Source organism: Botrytis sinoallii (assembly GCF_014898435.1).
Source record: "Botrytis sinoallii strain Bc 23 chromosome Unknown BSIN_007, whole genome shotgun sequence".
NCBI lineage: Eukaryota > Fungi > Ascomycota > Leotiomycetes > Helotiales > Sclerotiniaceae > Botrytis > Botrytis sinoallii.
In genome coordinates this window covers 2,394,804-2,416,213 of record NW_024066034.1, presented here as the reverse complement: position 1 = coordinate 2,416,213, position 21,410 = coordinate 2,394,804, and the positions used below count along the sequence as shown (strand labels likewise).

At 42.0% G+C, this 21,410-nt stretch overlaps 2 protein-coding genes across 2 annotated transcripts; one reads left to right on the top strand and one right to left on the bottom strand.

Annotated features, from left to right (window-relative positions):
• Window positions 1–655: 655 nt before the first annotated feature.
• On the top strand, window positions 656–4,692 carry EAF02_005037 (uncharacterized protein; the record flags this gene model as incomplete). Its single annotated transcript, XM_038901085.1, has 6 exons — window positions 656–868; window positions 950–1,453; window positions 1,504–1,882; window positions 1,924–3,421; window positions 3,545–4,477; window positions 4,548–4,692. The coding sequence occupies 6 exons, from the start codon at window positions 656–658 to the stop codon at window positions 4,690–4,692; spliced, it is 3,672 nt and encodes a 1,223-aa protein (XP_038759597.1).
• Window positions 4,693–19,827: 15,135 nt separating this feature from the next.
• EAF02_005036 (uncharacterized protein) lies at window positions 19,828–20,880 on the bottom strand (the record flags this gene model as incomplete). The annotated part of the gene is made up of 1 exon (XM_038901084.1): window positions 19,828–20,880. One exon carries the CDS (start codon window positions 20,878–20,880, stop codon window positions 19,828–19,830), a length of 1,053 nt encoding a protein of 350 aa, XP_038759596.1.
• Between the last annotated feature and the right edge of the window lie 530 nt (window positions 20,881–21,410).

Here is a 21,410-nt window from a genome sequence, read left to right as displayed (position 1 = left end):
AAAGACAGGATATAATACAAGAACCTATCAAAATAATATAATAGATCCTAGATTATTAGATTCTTAATAGTTTTCAATCAATTGATTCAATTGTTATTGAATAATATAAGTTTGAAAGTATAAATTGAGGTGAAAGTGGGCCACTCGGTGATATGGGCCACTCGGTGTTAAACTACGTTATTCAATATTGTAGAGGGCAAAGCTCCAAGGAAGAAAAACCTATCATCTAAATGACAAGCAACATTCAAAAAGTAATTGCGGACTCGTGTATCAATTTCATCAAAATGCTACTTTGAATCACGTATATTTACTAGGTATTTTATACAATTTTTTCATGATCTTTATGAGATACTCGACATATAATGCGGGGTTTCTCTGTTACGTAATACATTACCCCATGAATTAGCGTGATTGACCCTTCATGAAAAAAATGTATGTTCTCCTTCTCTCCTTCTCTTCTTTTCCTCCCCAGATCACTCATACAACTTTAGTCTATGATCAAATGATACATATTTGTATATGTCGATATTGTTTTCTTCGCTTCTGTTGTTCTTCTCACCCGGTGCTTGCACCACATCGTTTTGTGTTTGCGAAACGAAAAATAACTATTCATTTTAAGAGCTCTTTATTGAGTTTCTTAAATCTTAAAGAAACAATGTCTTCGAGAAGGAGTTTCGAGATTTTCAATGCATCTAACATAAATAAGAATGCTGACCAGTTTGAAAGAGATATCGCACCTGTGCTTGCTCATGATGCGATTAGAGCCGAGTCAAGTGTCGATTTACGAAATGCATTAAATGCCACTCTGAAATTGGAGGATATCAATAAAAGATTACCGGATGTTTTAACGGAAGAAGATGCTGAACTTGTACAGGAATTCTAAAAGGAAGAGAAATTGTTGAAAGATTTCGTGGACATTGAAGCTGGATTCGAGAAACAATTCAAGAAGCTGGAGATAACTTTGGACAAGACGGACCCTGATTCATTGAAATTACAAGAAAGCATGAGAAATCTCGTTTCACAAGTAACCCCAAAGTTGGAGATGCAAATGGAATTATTACTCTCTACAAGTCAAGGGAAAATTGTTGATTTGACTAGTAAGAATGAAACCTACAAAGTTGAGCTAGATCAGATGAATGCTCAATTAATTGCACTTCGAACTGGAACAAATTTGACTGATGCTATGAAAGATTTATCGGATAGTCATTATAAAGCCAAAGAAAAGCTCACTGAAGGTAAGGTTGATCTTAAAACTACTTCCGATTTGTACAAAAAAATCGGGGCTTTAGAAAGTCGAAAGGATAATTTAAAAAGGGATTTATCTATCACTAATACAAATCTCCTAAGTATGACCAAGGAAAGGGACAATTTGAGAACTACCAAGGCTAATCATGAACAAATTGAACGAGAATCAAAAAGGTTAGCTGAACAGTGCCAAAAAAATTATCAAAGAGTAAGTGGTGAAAATCAAACTTTACAAAAGAAGTCGACGACAAATCAAAGAGAATTAGGGATTTAGAAGAAGCCATTCAAGCATCTAAATTGAACCTAGAGCGAGAGAAGGCCGTCACATCTGGTCTTGCTGCACGTTTATCAGAAGAAGAGAATAAGTCAAAGGGACTACAAAAGGATATTGATGATTTAAGAAATCGACCAGTTCTAGCCGCTGATATGCATGCAGGAAGGTCTAATTTTCTTGAAAAAATCGAACTTGAGGGAGCAAAGACAACTTTACAGGGTAAGAATGAACTTCTTACTATGAACTTGAACAATTTATCCAAGGAGATGGTTAATGAGAAGGCAAAGTCGGCTCAGATTCCGGGACTGGAAACCAGGATACGAACCCTTCAAGAAGATATGGAGAAATTATCAACATCTCATCGTGAAAGGAGATGAGTTGGAATGCTGATCGAGACGATCTAGATGAAAGATACCAAGAATCCATGAAGTCCGTTGAAGAGGCAAAAGCTAATTTGGTTCAGAAAGAAGAGAAACTCGAGGAAGTCAATAAAATTTTGGACATGCAAAATGTTAGACAAAATGAAGACGCTACTAAACTCGAACAGCAGATTGCATTGATCAAAGAGAAAGATGCTAGAATTGATACACTTCTGATTCGAGTTCAAAATTCAGACTCTTTACAAGGTATATCCGAAGAATATGCTCAGTGTCGCGCGAAATGGGACGAGGAGAAGATTCAAATGAATAAGTCAAAAATTAGGTTGGAAGGAGAACTTCGAGTTACAATGAAACATTTAGGTGACTTTCGAACTGCAGATTACAAAAGTCGAAGAGTATATAGAGCTCTCGAACAAACATTCGAAACTTTCAAAACCAATGCTGAGAATGATAGGAAAGCGGAAAATGTTAAAAGAATGAAAGAATTCGAAACGGAAAGAAGAAAAGGAAATCAAATCCAAATGAAGCTTGATGGCGCAGTTGCGGACCTTGAGAATACTCGCAAGGCTTATCAAATTGCTCAAAAGAGAATTGAGAATTTAGAAGCAACTCAAGACAAAGTTATTGGTGATTGTTTCAACAAATCAGAAGGAGCTGGTTTTCTAAAAGGTCAAGTAGATTTACTCCAAAATCAAGTGAACTCACTTCAAGGGCAAGTCAAAGATATGAACTCACTTCAGGATCGAATCAAGGAATTGGTCGAAGAAAATAGTTACCTCGATATCTTGATTGCTCAAGAGGAAATTTCAAAGAAGACTCGAGAAGCACGAAACAATGAACGTCTTAGTAGATTGGAAGAAACCTTAAGAGCACACCAACGTCAAATAGCATCACTTAGATCAGAAGTGGAAACTAAAACGCAGGAAATCAAGCATCGAGACGAAGAAATTTCCCGGTATTGTGAATCAATCATTGATTACACGAATAAGATTGGAGAATTGCGGAAACGCGTCAATGAAGTTAGTAATGAGAGAAGTGAACTGGCTTGCAAGGAAGTCAGGTTTCATTGTGAAGTGACTGCGGCCACCAAAGCAAAAGATCAATTCGAGTCGAAATACAAATCATCTCAGAAATTGAATGAGGACTTGCAAAACGAGTTGAATAGCCTGAAGACTGCACACAGTTTGTGTAATGATTCCTCATTCCAAAGACAGAATAGTGAACTTCGGAGGAAGAATGAAGAAATGGAGAAGCTCAACTATCATGGTCTGAAGACGGAGATCACTAATTTGAAGTCAAAGTTGACTACAATGGTACCAAGATCCGACTTGGATACATTACAAGCCCAATTTGATACACTTAAAACCGAAGCAAATAAGGATAGAACATCTCTTGCAAGTGTAGTCACACAAGAAGATCATGAAGCAATTTTGCAAAGGGTCAGAACTGTCTATGAGAATGCGTCCAAAGATTTGGTACCTAAAGTCGATCTTGAAAGCACGCAGAAAAGATTCAATGCAGTGTCAGCGGAGTTAGATGCCTTGAAGTTAAAATTTAATTCTTTCAATGACACAACACCATAATCTCGATCTTTTCAATCCCGAGTACCCATGGGGTCTACATCGACAGATAGGACAATCAATAGCGATCGGGCTCAATCCCAACCGCAAGTTAATTCCAAAAACGGTTTTCAGGCTGGTACTTCTATACCTGTTACGCCATCATCCACACGCCACCATACTGGGATGGATTTATCACACTCGAGAGCTAGTTCTACATTCACTGGATTCAATTCTGGTGTCCCTCTCCCTGGTCCAAACTCCACTTCTGAAACTCTTGGTCATGGTGTTAACTTGGGCATAGAAAATGGTCAACAGCTGTCAATTCCACCGCAAAATATGGACATCCCGTTGACAATTATTGAACAATCTCCACAACCGGCGAGACTTGGACAACCCTCGAGAATTCCTAGGTCCCCACAGGATATGAACATGCGATTTGGAACCTCTCAAGGAGTTAACCGTCAACAGTTCCAGAGTCCCATGCCCCCAAATACTGGTCATTCATCTCGGGCTCAGACCCCTTCACATATTCCACTTCCAGCTTTCGGTCGACAATATGTAGATTCTATGCTACCACAACCTGGTTATTCTTCTCGAGCTCAAATGCCTTCTCTTCCTCCTCCAACTTTCAGTCAACAATTTGGAAACCCTATGACACCGGGTATCGGTCATTTATCTAGAGCTCAAACACCTTTGCAAATTCCAGCAGCTCTCGATCAACAGGCTCGTAACTATATGACATCACAACCTGGTAGTTCATCTCGGGCTCAAACTCCTTCACACATTCCCATTTCAGTACAAGCAGGCGGGATGATGACGACTTCAAGACAATCATCAATACAGCCACATAATAGATGCATGTTTTTGATTAGTGGTACAGTCAATCAAGGACCTAGAACGTTACAGGTTCTACCAGAGTTGATAGATAAGATTCAAATGGAAATTCAAGATTGGGATTCACATCCTTCAAACACGAAAAGGAGGTGGGATAGAATTTCCAAAATGAGCGCTGACAGGTGTGTTATTGTCAGGAAAAAAGCAATTGTCTCTTTCTGTTGCTCCATCATCAGCTGAAACACCAGACAGATTCGCTTGTCCATACTGTGTAGAGAATCGAAAACTTTGCGTGTTGGTATCCCTTTCTGGGCCAGTCATTGCACCTCTACCTATTAATTCTAGGTCTGTCGATGCTAACCCTACCACAAGGGGATATTGTATCAAAGAAATATGAGGAAGCATCATTACCCCGCACAACAACTTGGAAATAAATTGAATACATGAACAGCTAGGAGTTTATGAGAATAAAATGAAAGTTTATATTATGTACATAGATCATTTCAAATCTCAATGAATCCTCTAATTATATCAATCATTGCTTTGATAATATGTTTGCCATGTTTGTCTTTTCATCATCAATGTCTAGATTGGAGGGCGCGGTCAATGTTATTGAGACTGTTAACCCTGTAAATATCTAATCCCAAAATTCAAACCACCTAGTTAGGCTTGGGATATAGGCTTTGCTACCTGCTCCGGGTGAAACGGATATCAAATCCGTTGATTAATCGAAGCTCACAAACATATATTCGCCAAAAGGGCTTTTTTCCTCAACAATAATAATTGTGACGACTCAGTACCATCCCACACATACGGTGGTTGTCTCTGGAATAATCTGAATACCATCGAGACCAACTTGGTCATCTTACATCCTCTCGAGTTTACACATTCCCATCCGCGTGTATTTAGCAATTCCGCAACATTGCAACACGGGTAATCACATGGCTAGCAGCACTTCTACCAGAGGAAACTAATGAGGTCTCCTAATTTTAATCTTCCGATTCAATTCATTTTCATATTGAGATATTGAATCGTTTCGTGTATCAACTTAGTTTGCCTACATTACTTAAACTTCCCCGAAACTAGTCCAGACGACGACTTTATCATGAAGACCAAGTTGATGCAATCTTCTCTCCTCATCCGCAATATGGACACTCGTCCAGTAACTGTTATCTTATTTCTCGGTTTCCGCTTTATTAATTGTGCGTGCTAGACACTTTGCTTGTTACCCATAGAGAAATGATCTAGAGTCTGCAATAAATTCATCGTGCCGAGAATTTTTATAGAAAGTCTGGGTACGGTGTAATCGTGGTGTCTTCGATCTCCTCTTTGTATCCCCATTATCACTTCAATACCTGCCAAGTTCATATCATAGCTCTGCATTCTTAAACTCTATCAGATCACACCATGTTAATTCTTTAAACTACTCGGTTATTACCTTCTAACCACTAACATACTATATTACTAGATCTCCCTCCTTTCCAACCCCAAATTCTCGAGATAGCCCCTAAGCCAGCCTTCGTCTTTGAGAGTGACTTTAAAGAATTATTTCCTTGAATATTCATAGTTCCTACAATTAGTACCGGATCTCTTATTGAACTAGACTTGACCTCACTCGACTTGTATGTACCAAAGTGACTATATTTGCGTCAAGTAGTATATTAAATGTGTGGGTTTAGACTTTGATCTATTGTTATTTAAGGTAAAATATTGAAGACAGCCTCGCCGGGTGTATGCTGCTTTTCATTTGGGGGGGGGGAGGGGCGGGGGGTTAAGGATATATTGAGGGCAGGTCTAGAGGTATCTTGGAAGTTGGCTTTTATAATAAGAGATATTATAAAATAGTGTAAGATCTAGTCAATTTAAGCTTAGGGACGAATCGAATATATGATATATGAGTTGAATTGAAGTCAATTTAGAAGAGCTGGGCTGAATTGAAATGAAATTGCTTGCTTTTTCCTAGGTTTTCTTTGAAGAAATCCTAGGTTTATATATTATTTATTTATTTATTTATTTATATTAATTAAACGTCTGTTTTGGACTTCCCTAAGGGTATTTAGATGTGCTAAGATAAGGAACTATTTGAGCGGCGTGATCGTTGCGACCGAATTTAGCAATTTAACTTCAATACCAAGAGCTATTCGCTCCTCTGTGGATGCGATCCGCTTCTGTTTCCAGAAGGGAATATCTGATCCGGGTTGTTGTTGAGGCAGAGCTTGGTTCCCAGGTGGATAGGCTCGTTGTGGGCTTCGATCCTTATGGTAGAGGAGAAGAAGTGAGAGTAGGTTACTATTTGTTTAGCCAAGCAGCAAGGCTTTTGTGTTATATATTGGGTTTGCGATTTTTAGAGGTGTAGTGTATTCGAGTGATCAGTTGAGTGATGAGTTTATAAGGGGTGGGCAGTAAGCTTTGTTGAAAAGATTGTTGCTTTCTAAGGGTCTTTTAGTAGTTAGGACAGATCTGAGTGTAAAACTCTGAGTTGATGATTAGCTAAGTGAGTTTGTTAGATGTGTGTAAGAGTTTCTTGATATATATGATTACCTGCTTGTTAGATTGTATTTCTATAGGGGCAAGGGGCCAGTCTGAACGCTTTAGATTGTTTATAGTGCATTTAAAGAAGTGATATGGTTCCTTAGCGCTGCCGCATGAGCAGTCCAGCTTGTTGTTTTGATGACCAAATCGAAAGATAAATCTAGGTTTATATAGTTTATAATGAAATTCCAGTAGTTTTTATGCTTATAAATAAGATCGATTTAAGACGTATCTTATAGAACCGTATTGTATCATAAAAAGAAAGTATACTAATCAATTTGATCTGTTTTATCAACAGTTTTCCATATACTTCTATACCATTCTATTCCATTGTAAATCAATTTGATAAAAGATATTGTTATATAACTATATGATAATATAATTTCATAATCTAAAATCATATTATACATATATTATTCATCAAAGTATCTCTTAATTGGTAAGATATTAATAAGTGATTTAGTATTATTATAGAGTTTCACAAGATAGATGAAGTAATGATTGTAAAGACGGGAATGAAAGGGGAGGTAGTAACTGTAAAGAGATGTTTAGTAGTAGGTGTAACAAACAACAAACACGAGGGCACTCTTTTGTATTTTTCCCCCTTCTCTGTTCAATTATCTAGATGGACAACAAATTCCACATCTTCCAAACCCGGCAATGGGAATAAGCAATATACCATGTGAAAATCTTATAACCTCCATTTTCTCATCCTCATTCCTGCCATAAATCTTTTCTCTGATCTTTCCTTTTCTATAGTATTCCTATTTTGAAATTATAAATATACCAAATCCTCTTATAAGACTGGGTGTTGGAGAATATCTATGTGGCTCAAGTACTTAAATCCAAGTTTGTGTGAGTATGCGGGTACGAATTTATGTTCTTTATAAGTTTGCTTTTTGATTTCTATTCCACCATTTCTGGAGAATGAATGAGAGGACAACAGTTGGATGCGGGATCGAGGCGAAAGGTAGAAGAACATAGTTAAACTATTAAGTGTATATGATTAGGTGACTAACATCAATTTATGTTTAACTGTAACGTAGTTTATCAGCATGTGGGCCATATCATTATATGGGCCACTGTCACGGTGTGAGCTCACGTGATATGCTAGTCCTATCGGAGAGGACCGAAAGGAGCGCTCACACCGGAGCGCAAGCGAGCTAGGGCCCGATCGGGCTAGCTCGCTGTGAAAATTCCGTATATCTTCAACTCAGAAGATCCTGTATTGTAGCTCTTGAGCTACGTCTTAATCCTCAATCTGAACCTATTACCCGAATCAGTATAACTTTGCCAGATTAGGTAAAGTTACTAGAACCCTATCCCGCCCGCCTGCCCCCGTGATACTACGTAGCTCCTACCCATTAAAATATCGCTTTCGCGATGACTGCTCCGCACCCCGCCTGGCCGGCCTGGGGACTCCTCAGAATTTGGCGCTTCTGTATCGGAGGACCCCCAGGTTTGGTACCAATACCTCCAGTCGGCATCTGCGTATTATGCCGAGCTGGAGGAGACCAACAGATCGCTCGAACGCGAAATTTCCGAATCCCTAGTCCGCGAACGTATTCAAGCCGCTCTGCACGAGCAGGTTGCTACTCAAAACGCCCGTCTACTCGATCGCCTTGCCGAATCCACGCCTACTATACCTGCTCGTTTGGAAACCGTATCTCCCGAAACTCCCGCTGACTCTGTCCCTGAACCCACTGTACCTGCTCCGACCACTCGATTGAGTGAGCGCATCCCCGATCCGAAAGAGTTTGATGGCACCCGCTCCGACCTGCGTAGATTCGTTCAACAGATACATGGAAAATTGAATGCGAATAATGATAGATTCCCGACGACTTCTGCCCGCTTGACTTACACTGCTGGAAGACTTACTGGAAAGGCATACGAGCTTATACTACCTAAGATCTCCCGTGGAATTCCTCAGTTCACCGACTATACCGCACTCCTCGAATATCTCGAAAACGCCTTTGGGGATCCTGATCGAACACAAAACGCACAGAATAAACTATATGTACTGAAGCAAAGACACCTCGATTTTAGCACCTTCTTCGCGGAATTCCAGAGACTCGCCCTAGAAGGAGAGATGCCTGATGATGCTCTAACCCCGCTCCTATTTCAAGGAATCTCTCGCGAACTACAAGACATGCTGTTGCATAACCCCGCTCCGACCCGTGAATTTCGTCAATACGCTAACCACCTACAACAACTCGATAACCGATTCCGTCAACACCAACAACAAGTCCACCGTATTCGTCCTGTCGCTTCCGAAACTTCACCCCGGAGAATAATCGCTGCTCCGCCTCTACGACTCGCTAGCCCGAAGTCTACTCCTGGAGACCCAATGGACCTGAGCTTAGGAAAAAAGGAATACACCGCTAGGAACCTGGGTTCGCGGCGGGAACGCGGCGAATGCTATCGCTGCGGCTCTGCCAGCCACCTGATACGAGACTGCCCGCACCCCGATACCCGTCCTGTTCAACTCCGAGTTACCACTACTACAACCAGCCCTACGAGAACCAGCCCTGTACCGAACAGTCCTCCGAGGGGCCGAGTCCCTATCCGTTCCCCACCTCGCTCTCCTCCCCGCTCGCCGACCAGCTCAGTCAATTCGGGAAACGGGATACGCCTGACCTAAACCGCGATCAGGACGATCCTCCGCGTACCCTCCGCTTATCTACTGCTGCTACTCATGGCCTTCCTTTGGAAGATGAACTAAACAATCGTGCGGATCTGATGATTCTACCCGTCACCCTGCTCTTGGAAAAAGACACCCTCCCGACATACGCTATGGTCGATAGCGGATGCGAAGGAATTGCCTTCGCAGATCGAAGCTGGGTGTCTTCCCAGAAAATACCAGTACACCAACTGTCTACGGCGTTCGAAGTCATAGGATTCGATGGAAACACCCTGCCCGACAATCGAGTTACCTCCTACATCCGAGTAGGACTCAGAATCAACGATCATATCGAGAAGAAGATCGTTTTGTATGTAACCGAGCTAGCCCACTATCCTATTGTGCTGGGGATAGCTTGGCTTAAGAAACACAACCCCCGTGTCGACTTCGCGACAAACTCGTTCCAGTTCGATAGCTCGTTTTGCTACGAATTTTGTAACACTCCGTCCCGCCCGTCCCGCATAAAAGCTCTGCCAGATGTTCCTCCAAAAGCCCGACCTGTACACCTGCCTGCCCGCCCCGAAGGGTTAAAGAATAAGGATATAGCCGCGATCTCCCTGAGAGCCTGTTCGGCTTACGCCCGCCGGAAATATGAAATGTTCCAGATATCGATCGAACAAATCGATGATATTCTAAATAAGAAGAAGAAGGTATTCGACCCCAAAGACCTATTACCCGAGTTCCGAAATTGGAAAGATGTCTTCTCCCCAAAGAACGCAGAGAAGCTACCCCCTCATCGACCGTACGACCATGAGATCCGTCTCAAAGAAGGAGCTGTTCCTCCTTTCGGCGCCTTGTACTCCATGTCCCGCCCCGAATTAGAAGCCCTGAAAGAATGGCTGGAAGAGAATCTTAGAAAAGGGTTCATCCGGCCGAGCTCTTCCCCTGCCGCTTCCCCTGTTCTGTTTGTCAAGAAGGCCGATGGAGGCCTCCGGTTTTGTGTAGATTACCGCGCTCTGAACAACCTTTCGGTCAAGGACCGATACCCTTTGCCGTTAACAAAGGAATCTCTAAACAACCTGAAGGGAATGAAGTATTTCAGTAAGATTGATATCATCTCTGCCTTCAACAATATAAGAGTGAAAGAAGGGCAGGAGTATCTGACCGCGTTCCGTACCCGATTTGGACTGTTTGAATCCCTGGTTATGCCGTTCGGGCTGACAGGAGCACCCGCAACCTTTCAGAGGTTTATCAACGATTCCCTGCGAGGATACTTGGACGTATTTTGCACCGCTTACCTGGATGACATTCTGATATACAGCCGAACCCGAGAGGAACACGTCCGTCATGTCCAGAAGGTCCTGCAAGCACTGCGGGAAGCCGGTTTGTTCGCTAAATTCGAAAAGTGCGAATTCCTGAAATCCGAAACCAAGTTCCTAGGCCTTATTGTAGGAAGGGATGGTATCCGAATGGACCCAGAGAAAATCAGAACCATCATGGATTGGAAACCGCCTGCTACTGTAACTGACGTCCAAGCGTTCATCGGGTTTGCGAACTTCTATCGACGATTTATTAGAGATTTCTCGAAGATTATCAGCCCGATGGTAGACCTGACCAGAAAGAATGTCCCGTTCCTGTGGAGCCCTGCCTGTCAAAAAGCGTTCGACCGATTGAAGCGAGCGTTCATCGAAGCCCCTGTCCTGGCTTCCTTCGATTGGGAAAAGGAAGTCATCTTAGAAACTGATGCCTCCGACTATGTATCTGCTGGAGTACTCTCCCAATACGACGATGAGGGAGTACTGAGACCTGTTGCGTTTTTCTCTAAAAAACATTCGGCAGCTGAATGTAACTACGAGATTTACGACAAAGAACTGTTAGCTATCATTCGCTGTTTCGAAGAGTGGCGCCCGGAGCTGGAAGGCGCCGCCTCCCCAATTCAAGTCATCACCGACCACCGAAATCTGGAGTATTTCACCACTACAAAGCTACTGAACCGTCGTCAAGCCCGCTGGTCCGAATTTCTGTCTCGATTTAATTTCCGAATCACCTATCGCCCCGGGAAGCTAGGTGCCAAACCCGACGCGCTGACCAGGAGGTCAGAAGATCTCCCTAAGGAGGGGGATGAACGCCTCCTGCACCAAAGCCGTACTATCCTGAAACGAGAGAACCTGGATCCCGACCTGTTTCCCGCCGCTGTTACTCTAACCGAACCCAAGATTGCCAAGAAAGTACGCTTCGCTGTAACCACCCGCAGCCAGAGAAACCCCGATCCTACCGACACCACCGACCATTTAGATTCCGACGACACCGTAACTTTGCCAGAAAATGGCAAAGTTATAGAGCCTGCAATTCCACTTGCTATATCTGTACCCGACCCCGCGATACGACTAGAAGACTCAGAAACCCTTCTAAACCTTCCTGCCGACCTGCTTACCCTGTTCCACGAAGGCTACCAAGCCGACCCTGTACCCGAATCTGTCCTGAAATCCCTACGAGAGGGATCCCCGAAACACCCGAAAATCACTCTTGCCGAGTGTACCGAAAACAACAACCTGCTGTATTACCGAGGGAAACTATACGTTCCCGACCACGACCCCTGAAAACCTATCTGCTCCGCCTGTACCACGAATCGCCCCGCCGCCGGTCACCCGCACCGTACCCGAACCTTCGAATTACTGTCCCGAAACTACTACTGGCCTGGATACTACGATTATGTTACGCAGTGGGTCCGTAACTGCCATAGTTGCCACCGCGCTGCCCCGAATCGTAGAGGCCAGGAGGGAGTTCTCCGCCCGCTCCCGATCCCGCAGAGAGCTTGGCAAGATATCTCGATAGATTTCATTACACACCTGCCCGAAAGTACCGGTTTCGATGCTATCATGGTAGTAGTCGACCGATTGACAAAAATGAAACATTTCTTGCCCTGCTATGGTACCTGCAACTCCGAAGAGGTCGCCCGCCTGTTCCGGAAAAATATCTGGAAGCTCCACGGCTTACCCTTGTCCATTATATCTGATCGTGGAGCTCAATTTGTCTCTGAATTCTGGAAACATATCTGCAAGCGCTTGGGCGTAGCCGCCAAGCTCTCGACCGCTTACCACCCCGAAACTGATGGACAAACCGAGAGGGCTAATGCGATGCTAGAGCAGTACCTCCGATCGTACGTAGCATATCTACAGGATGATTGGGCAGAGTGGCTCCCACTTGCCGAATTCTCCATCAACAACGCCTGGTCCGAAAGCACCCGGATGACCCCGTCTTCTCGAACTACGGGTTCCACCCCCCGCCTGGGCTTCGAGCCCGCACCGTCCCAGAGTAACCGTCCTGCCGTGCGAGACGCCGAAGAATTCGTTGCTAAAATGGAAACCATCTCCTCGCACTTACAGACCGAACTGACCGCTAGTCAAGCTCGATATTCGAAGAATGCCGACGCCCACCGTTCCCCTGCCCGTAGATACCTGCCCGGCGACCTGGTCTGGCTGAACGCCAGAAATATCAAGACCCTGCGCCCACAAAAGAAGCTCGATTGGAAGAACCTCGGGCCCTTCAAAATCTTGAATCCGGTAGGCCCCTATGCCTATAAACTGGAGCTCCCGGCCTCGATGAAGATTCATCCTGTTTTCCATGTCAACCTGCTATATCCTGCACACGATGATCCTGTTCCTGGGCAGCGTAATCCGCCACCACCCCCTGTAGAAGTAGACGGCCTCGAGCGTTTTGAGGTTGCCGAAATCCTGAACTCCCGCTGGGAAAGAAGAGGTCGTGGAGGACCTCGCCTGAAATACACTGTCCGTTGGGTCGGCTACGATACGCCGACCGAAGAACCTGCGAGCTACCTGGAAGACGCACAAGAACTGATCCGCAACTTCCACCGTAGATACCCTGACAAACCCGGTCCCGCTTGACCGGGCCCCGCCTGCCTGTAGATTGTAAACCGTGACGTGCCGCCTCGACGGAGCTCGACCCTTAGGAGGGGGGTAATGTCACGGTGTGAGCTCACGTGATATGCTAGTCCTATCGGAGAGGACCGAAAGGAGCGCTCACACCGGAGCGCAAGCGAGCTAGGGCCCGATCGGGCTAGCTCGCTGTGAAAATTCCGTATATCTTCAACTCAGAAGATCCTGTATTGTAGCTCTTTGAGCTACGTCTTAATCCTCAATCTGAACCTATTACCCGAATCAGTATAACTTTGCCAGATTAGGGTAAAGTTACTAGAACCCTATCCCGCCCGCCTGCCCCCGTGATAGCCACCCCTTTTTGCATACAAAATTCGTCTATGCGTAACCGTGCACTTTCTTTATTTAATAATATAATTTATAAAGTTTGAAATTTTGAAAATTTAATTATATAAATATTATAAAATTTGAAACATTTATTGGAAAATGAAATTATTATAATAGTTATTATAGAAATAATATTTTTGTAACGAAAATCGTGACAATTTCTATTTTCTTTATAAAATAATAGGAATTTTTATATAAATATTAGATTCATAAAAAGCTTGTTTTCTGTTATTATCTTTTATTCTTTTTTTTTCTTCAAAATAATGATTAACTATTAAAATAAGAATATTGAAAAAGGGTTGATTTTGGTGTGTTTTCAAGTGGCCCACATGCTGATATGGCCCATATGCTGATAAATTACGTTATTATTTGATTAACGAATTCAAATCGAAGGGGTATTACAAAAACGAAATCATCATTTCTTCTTCTATCTCTTTCTTCTCTCATTTATTGCACCAGATTTATTAATGGCAATACCGAATTTGTATACCTGGAACTTTGTTCACAAAAGAAAAGGGATTTGGGATTTGGTAAGAGAATATACTGGATAAGAGAAGATGGGAAGGGAGAAGTGAGGTGGAAATGGAAGGTGGAACGAGGGAAAGGGAAAGGGAAGAGGGAAAATAAATGAGAAGCGGTGATAGAATGTGTAATAATAGAAAGAGGGATAAGAAGTGAAAGGGGAAACGGGGTGGAAATAGCATTAGTCTTGTTCGTAGCAACCAGCTCTTGGATTATTGCACTAGTCAATCGACCAGTTTATTTCCACAATTACCGCGAGTATTTCCACAGCTATTGTGAATACTTTTAGAGCAATTGTGAGTATTTCCACAACTACCACGAGTACTTCCAAACTTCCAAAGCTATCACAAACACAATCACTACTCCCACCATACCTGTTGGGAAAAGTTCCGAAGTGAGCTCGTATTTCGGAAGATAATGATATCTTAAATGTGATCGGGAAGGCTATTTCGAGATGAGCTTAAATAAGAGATGTTTGTAAGGGAAGAAAGGAAAGGGTAAAGGAGAAGAAGGGTAAAGGAGAAGAAGGGTAAAGGAGAAGAAGGGTAAAGGAGAAGAAGGGTAAAGGAGAAGAAGGGTAAAGGAGAAGAAGGGTAAAGGAGAAGAAGGGTAAAGGAGAAGAAGGGTAAAGGAGAAAAGGGGAAGAGATAATGGTAGGATGAGAGGAAGAGAGTTGGAGTGGGAAATGGGAAAGAAAAAGTGAGATGGAAATGGTGAGTGAAATAGAGGGAAAAGAGGAAAGAGAAAGCGGAAAGGAAAGACAAGGAGTGGAAGAGATAAAAAGAGGAAAAGGAAAAAGATGAAAAGGGGGAGGGAATAATAGGGGATGAGAGGGATAAGTTTGAGATCATATTGAGATTATATCGATTGAGTGAATCCCGTCAATTTTTTATGTTGAGTTGAGTTGGATCATGAAGTTGCCATTATGATTCAAAACGGGTTTGAATAACATAAGAATTGACTCCCTCTCCATGCTTTTACCTTCGCTATTCCTTCATATTAATATAGAGATCTTGGTGGGTTTAGAGAAGAAGAGTTGGAAGATATCAAAAGTGAGAGAGAAGTAGGAATTTATTGTGTGAGTGATTCATACATAATCCTACGCCCATAAACTTCAAACAGATCGAGACAGTCGGAATTGCAATCAACTGTTGTCCTTTTAAATCAATATCACTCGTACCACAACCACAAACACAACAACATTCAAAACTGCGACCATACTTTAATAGATCTGTAATTAATCACACATTACTCTCAAATCATGAAGTTTTGAATGGAAATGAAAAGTGATCAATGTGATTATGACTTGATATACTTCCCCAAACTCTTCTCATTTCTCTTCCACGTTGGAGAATTATTTGATAATCATTCCTCCTCTCATATTTCTGTAATCGGGGATAGATTCCAAGAACCTTTTCTACTTCCTAACCAACCGATGAAATCGATGCACAACAGGTATGGTAGATGATGAGGAACTTTCATTTCATATCCAAATTATCGGAATAACGATGCCACGAAAAAGGAGAAAGAGTTGATACTGCAGGGAAATGATAAACTTGGTCTTGACCGTACATCAAACATAAGCAAATGAGGAGTGACTGACTCATACTCATTTCCAGTCAACGGTAAAAAACATAAGTAAATGATTCATCAATTCTTCTGTGGAGTTATTTTGCTCTTAAAACATCCACCATGAACAAGATATTCGGCCGTATGGAGGATCAATTGAGATTGGATCAATAAATATCCAATTGCTTACTATCGCACATCACCAACGATATTGTTCATTGTGGTTGATGGCCATGTATATTTGTTTTGGTGTTGTCGTAAAGCCAATGAAATCGACGGATCCCAGATATTTGGAACTAAGGGTTGTGGCGGACCAATGTGAGCGACGGATCCAAATATTTGGAACTAAGAAATGTGGAGAGTCAATGTGATCAACGGATCTGAAATATTTCGAACTAATGGCTTTAGCGAGCCAATGCAATCGATGGATCCCAAATATTTGAGACTAAGGAATGTGGGGATCTGAAATATTTGAGACTAAGGAACATAGCTGGCCAATGTGATCAACGGATCTTACATAACATCCTCACCCAAATACTTCATTGACCTGTCTGTACAGTTTCAATCACGTACAGATCTCGTCAAAGATTGGTTGAAACATTGAAAATTAGTGACAAGATAAATCAGATTGAGAGCTTTTCAAAAATATAATTTTCACTGCGTCAAGTCATATCGTTATTGAGCTGTTTGTGGTTGAAGTTTCGTACCACTTTCAAATCCAGCCAAATATTTTTCCATGCTATTTTCGAGACACAGTTCAACTCAATACTCTTAAACTCTGCCACTATGAAATAGTTTATCATCTGGCTCATCTTACAGTCGCATACTTTCCAGTCGTACGAGGTATGCTAAAGACCTTACGTTTTGGAAGATGCATAATTTTAATGGGCGGGAGAGGGGGGAAGGGTTGAAAGACTCTTTGAATTTCTCTGTCTCGAAAATTTGATGTGCTGCCGTACAAAAGCATTGATCATCCTGAAGTATGGCATGGCATAAAGGGTTTTGTTTGAAGGACCTTCTCTGTGAATTTCCTCATGCGATTCTACTCCTTTCGAGAAACTCTCTCCAGAAGTCGCCTGGGAAGTATATTCTCCACGGGAAAGCTTTTCATACGAGAATTTACAATAATTGCGAAACCCTTGGTCTAAAGTACTTCCGCCGAAAATATCAACATCGAATTTCTACATGTGAATGTGTTATGTGATCGATCACTCGAATTGAAAATTCAAGGTCAGATTGAGGAGGAAAGTTTCAACAAGTGTACATGAATGAGGAATAAGAGAAAGACAGAGGTGGCGGAAGATTATCGCCCTCTTGAGGAAAGATGACAGATGTGATGTGATGAAATGCTCTTTGTCTAGCATTGTATATCGTTTGTAAGTACTAGGAAGATATTTAGACCTCCCGTGCTATCATCTCGCTCTTGGAATTATCAGTAAAACTGGACTTAAATATGCCAAAGACTGCTCAACAGATTAAAGCCTTTCACTTCTTCTCTGACTCACTCGTTCGTGGTCAGGTTTCAGTTCTCTTCAACGCGATAAATAAAAACTACTTTCCCGCATCCCGCCCTTATTACTTCCTTTCCTATAAGAAAACTATTGGAGTTATTCCGTACAACGGATGCTGTTCATAGCCGTACAACAAACACTGAGGGTTGCTGAGCCTGAACATAGTCCATTGGGTTCAAAAGTAGTCTTATCGTGTATTGAGGTTACCTTCTTAGCACCTATAGTTTTCTCTTGTGTTGCTCGCCATAACCAAAACTATAGGCCGTATCTTTTTCGTTTAATTCCAGTTTATATACAAATGGTATATACAATTAGCCTCCTTGTATTCTTGCTACTTTCCTCGTCTCCACAACAAGGTTAAGGGGTTTACCTGATAAAGGGTTTCTCACGGAAGGTAATAATTGCTCTTTCTGGTGTCGTCAATGCTAGTTCTTTCATAATTCAGAAATACTCGTCGTGTCTGTCAGGTGTGATGCCCTATTAAAAAGAAGCAACGCGTGTACTCTTTAAAATTCTGGGGGATTTGCACCCTCTAAATTGGCCAGTAAGGCTATTTAAACTAAGATACAATTGCCTGGCTTGAAGTGAAGTAAAGTAAAGTCTGTTTATTAGAACAAATTACCAATAAACAATTACCACTAAACAAGTACCTACTATATTCCATTTTTAACCTCACTAGTCATGTAGCGGGGCACTTTCTAAGTCCTACTAGACATTATGTATATATCCATATCCCAGTTATGTATAGGTAGGTATCCCAGTATCGAGAATGTTTCGCTCGCTGCAGAATTAGGATTCATCAGAAGGCGTGAATGATATGACTTCATATTATAGCAAACTCACCCTTCCTTCTCCCTCTCCCTCTCCCTCTCAGTCAATCTATCTCCCATTTCATTGTTTTCATAGTCTCAAAACTACCACCTCTATTATATACTGCATAGTTCGATCTCTCCAATCTCTCCAATCCCTCACTCTCCGACCTCTTCACCTCCATTCCCCTCCATTCCCCTCCATTCCCCTCCATTCCCCTCCATTCCCCTCCATTCCCCTCCATTCCCCTCCAACCCTCATCCCCTCATCCCCTCACCATCCCTTATCATTCCACCCCCCCTACATTCACAACCACACTTCATACTAACACTCACACTTCATACTTACACTCACATTTACACCCACACCCACTGACCCTCACAATCTGCTCACTTATATCAAAAAGTATCAAAGAGTATGTTCTTTTATATTTATATTTTTATTTTTATATGTATATCTCATAATCGCTGATACCCAACACTGGTACCTACACAACCAACACAACTAGTACTATATATCTAGCTTTCGCTGACTTCCCTTCCCCTCACACACAATACCCAACGCTAATATTTTCAATCCCATTCCTCATCCTATTCATCTGATCTCATCTCATCTCGTCTCATCCAATTTTCCCTCCTCTCCCCTCCCCATCCCAAAAAGACAAGCTCGTGCTCATATACATGCAAGACTTGTTTAACCTGGTATCATTGCCATTGCCATTACCATTGCCACGAGTAAGTGAGGTAGGTACAAAAAAGTACCACTCAAAAAAGACCTCAAAAAAAAAAAACAAATGAAAAATAAAAAACCTCAACTCCTTTATATCATATTTTTCCCTAATCCCCCGGCCAAGCCATCCATTCCATAAAATTTCCCATTCCCATTCCCAATCCAGATCATCCAGCCTTGGTATAAAAATTTCCCTCTTAATTCTCCTTCCCGCCCACATCAAACAAATCACATAATTACTTCCATTCCATCCGTTCCATCAACTGATCATTTACAATGAATAGATCCAAGCCAATCCACCGAATCAGAGAATCGTATTCATCTCTATCCTTCCAAGCCATGCAAAAACAAAAAAAAAACATCGTGAACCCGCATCATCATGGTATATACTGTTAAAAGAAAAAGAACCTTTGTAAAAGAAACCCCTACCACACACACACACACACAGCCTCTAAAAGAAAAATGGTATATACTTGAAGAGAAGTAAAAGTCAAGTAACTTTTTGCATCACCATCTCATCCATCACCCAAGCCGAGTGAGTACCCGATAAGTATCGAAAGAATCGGATAATTATGTAGCCCGAGACCATCCGAAAAAAAAATGGTACCACCACGGCATACAAATTAACCGACGGAAAGAAAACGCCAAAACCAAATGCAGTTTCAAATGCATTCAATATATATTTGCCACTCTCCTTCCTTTTCATCCAATGACAACAGTTTTCAAGTCAAGAACTGCCAAAAGAATCGAGATACGATGAGATGTGGAGAAGCATTTCATGCAGTATTCAAAAAAAAAAAAAAAAAAAAAAAAAAAGTAATATAACCTGCATATGCTGAAAACGTATACTGGTGCGGGGAGAGGAAATCGGTGGTCCAAACGCAAAAGTTATGGTTCTGTACAACTCTGGTTTGTTCTGAATATCTCATAACTGGTAAGATATTAAGAATTACCAATTAAATCATATCTTCCGATGCTGCTTGAGCTAATATATCCAAACGATTGGGACTCTTGGGTCTGGTAGGTAGACTTTGGAAATCTGTTTGGGTAGGCGAAGGACCCGATCCCATTTGAGTGTAATAAGAATCCTGTTGGGGTTGAAATTGTTGTTGATCCCTTAAATCGAATGGAGGGATTTCAGAAGTCAAGATTCGAGATGGCATCCTAGGTCTTGGAGATTGCAAGTTGTGGATTGATGGAGAAGCCTTCTTTTGTACTCTGGCAGGCATGGTAAGTGTCGACTTTCCATTCAATCTACCACTCGATGATGCGCTGCTCGATGCAGATCTAGGCTTGTCCTTGTAATGAGTATCAAGATGTTGCTTCATGTTGTCCGCTCGGGTGAATTTCTTCATACATCCAGTAAATGTGCAGCACACCATCTTTTCGGCAGTGTGAATCTTAGCATGCCGAGATGCATGACCGGAGGTAGTGAAGGTTTTATTGCAGTTGTGAAGCTCCTTGTATCGACATGAGTAACGTTTTCCAGGTCCACGTTCAGTAACTCCCGAATAAGAATCTTCATGATAATATTGTTCTTCGGAATATTGTTGTACGTTTGCTGATTGATAAGGTTTTTGTGTGGAGTAAGGACGATATTCGTCCATGGAACTACGCTCATAAAATGGAGTTTCCTTTCCATATTGCTCGGTGAACGAATGATTTCTTCCATGAGCGTTTGGGGTAAAGGTTGGGGTGAGTGGTGATCGAGCTTCATATGAATCGTAAGAATCCGAGCGTAATAAACTTGGTACCGATGTAAGACTGGTAATTGAAGCATTGGAATTCGTTCGCACCATGTGTGGAGAGCTTGGTGGGTAAGATTTTTGAGAGAATCTTTGCGATCCATATGAATCGTATGAAGGTTGTCTGAATGGTAATTGTGGTAATTGTGATTGGGATTGTGATACAGGAGATGGAGATATCTCCGTCGTGGAGGAATTTAACAAGGAAACTTCGCGGCCCGAGGAATCTCTACCCTTCATACTAGGTCTTCTTGTGGAAGACATTGTGATGGATCCGGTGGAATGCGAATTGAATTGGAATGCGTATTAGTAATTTTGAGAAGAATTGCGGTAATTCGACTATTTATTATTAGAGAAGATTAAAGATTGAAGCTACTTTATTGAACAATGATATTCGAATTTGAAGTAGATAATCTCGAGTACATGTGAAAGTGGGAGGGAAGAGGATATCGATAGTGGGTGTGTTGAGTTGAATTGATGAGTTTTAAATTCTCAATTACAAGCATATAAATATGATTGATTGATGGATGGACGGGTACAGATATAGAATTGAGTCAATATATCTATTTCGAAGTAGGTTGATAGTAAGAAGTCTTCAATAGTCTGAGTAGAATCGAAGTCTGATGAAGGAGGTGGAGAGATAGATAGCGATGTAGCGAGGTCGTGACTATCAGCGATAATGGAATTGTTCCGTTGATAAGTTTGACGGTAGTGAGGTGACGAAAAGTCGAGATAATGTTCTGATGGTAGGTAGGGTGGGTGTTGATAGGAAGGATATCTTTAATATCGTAAGC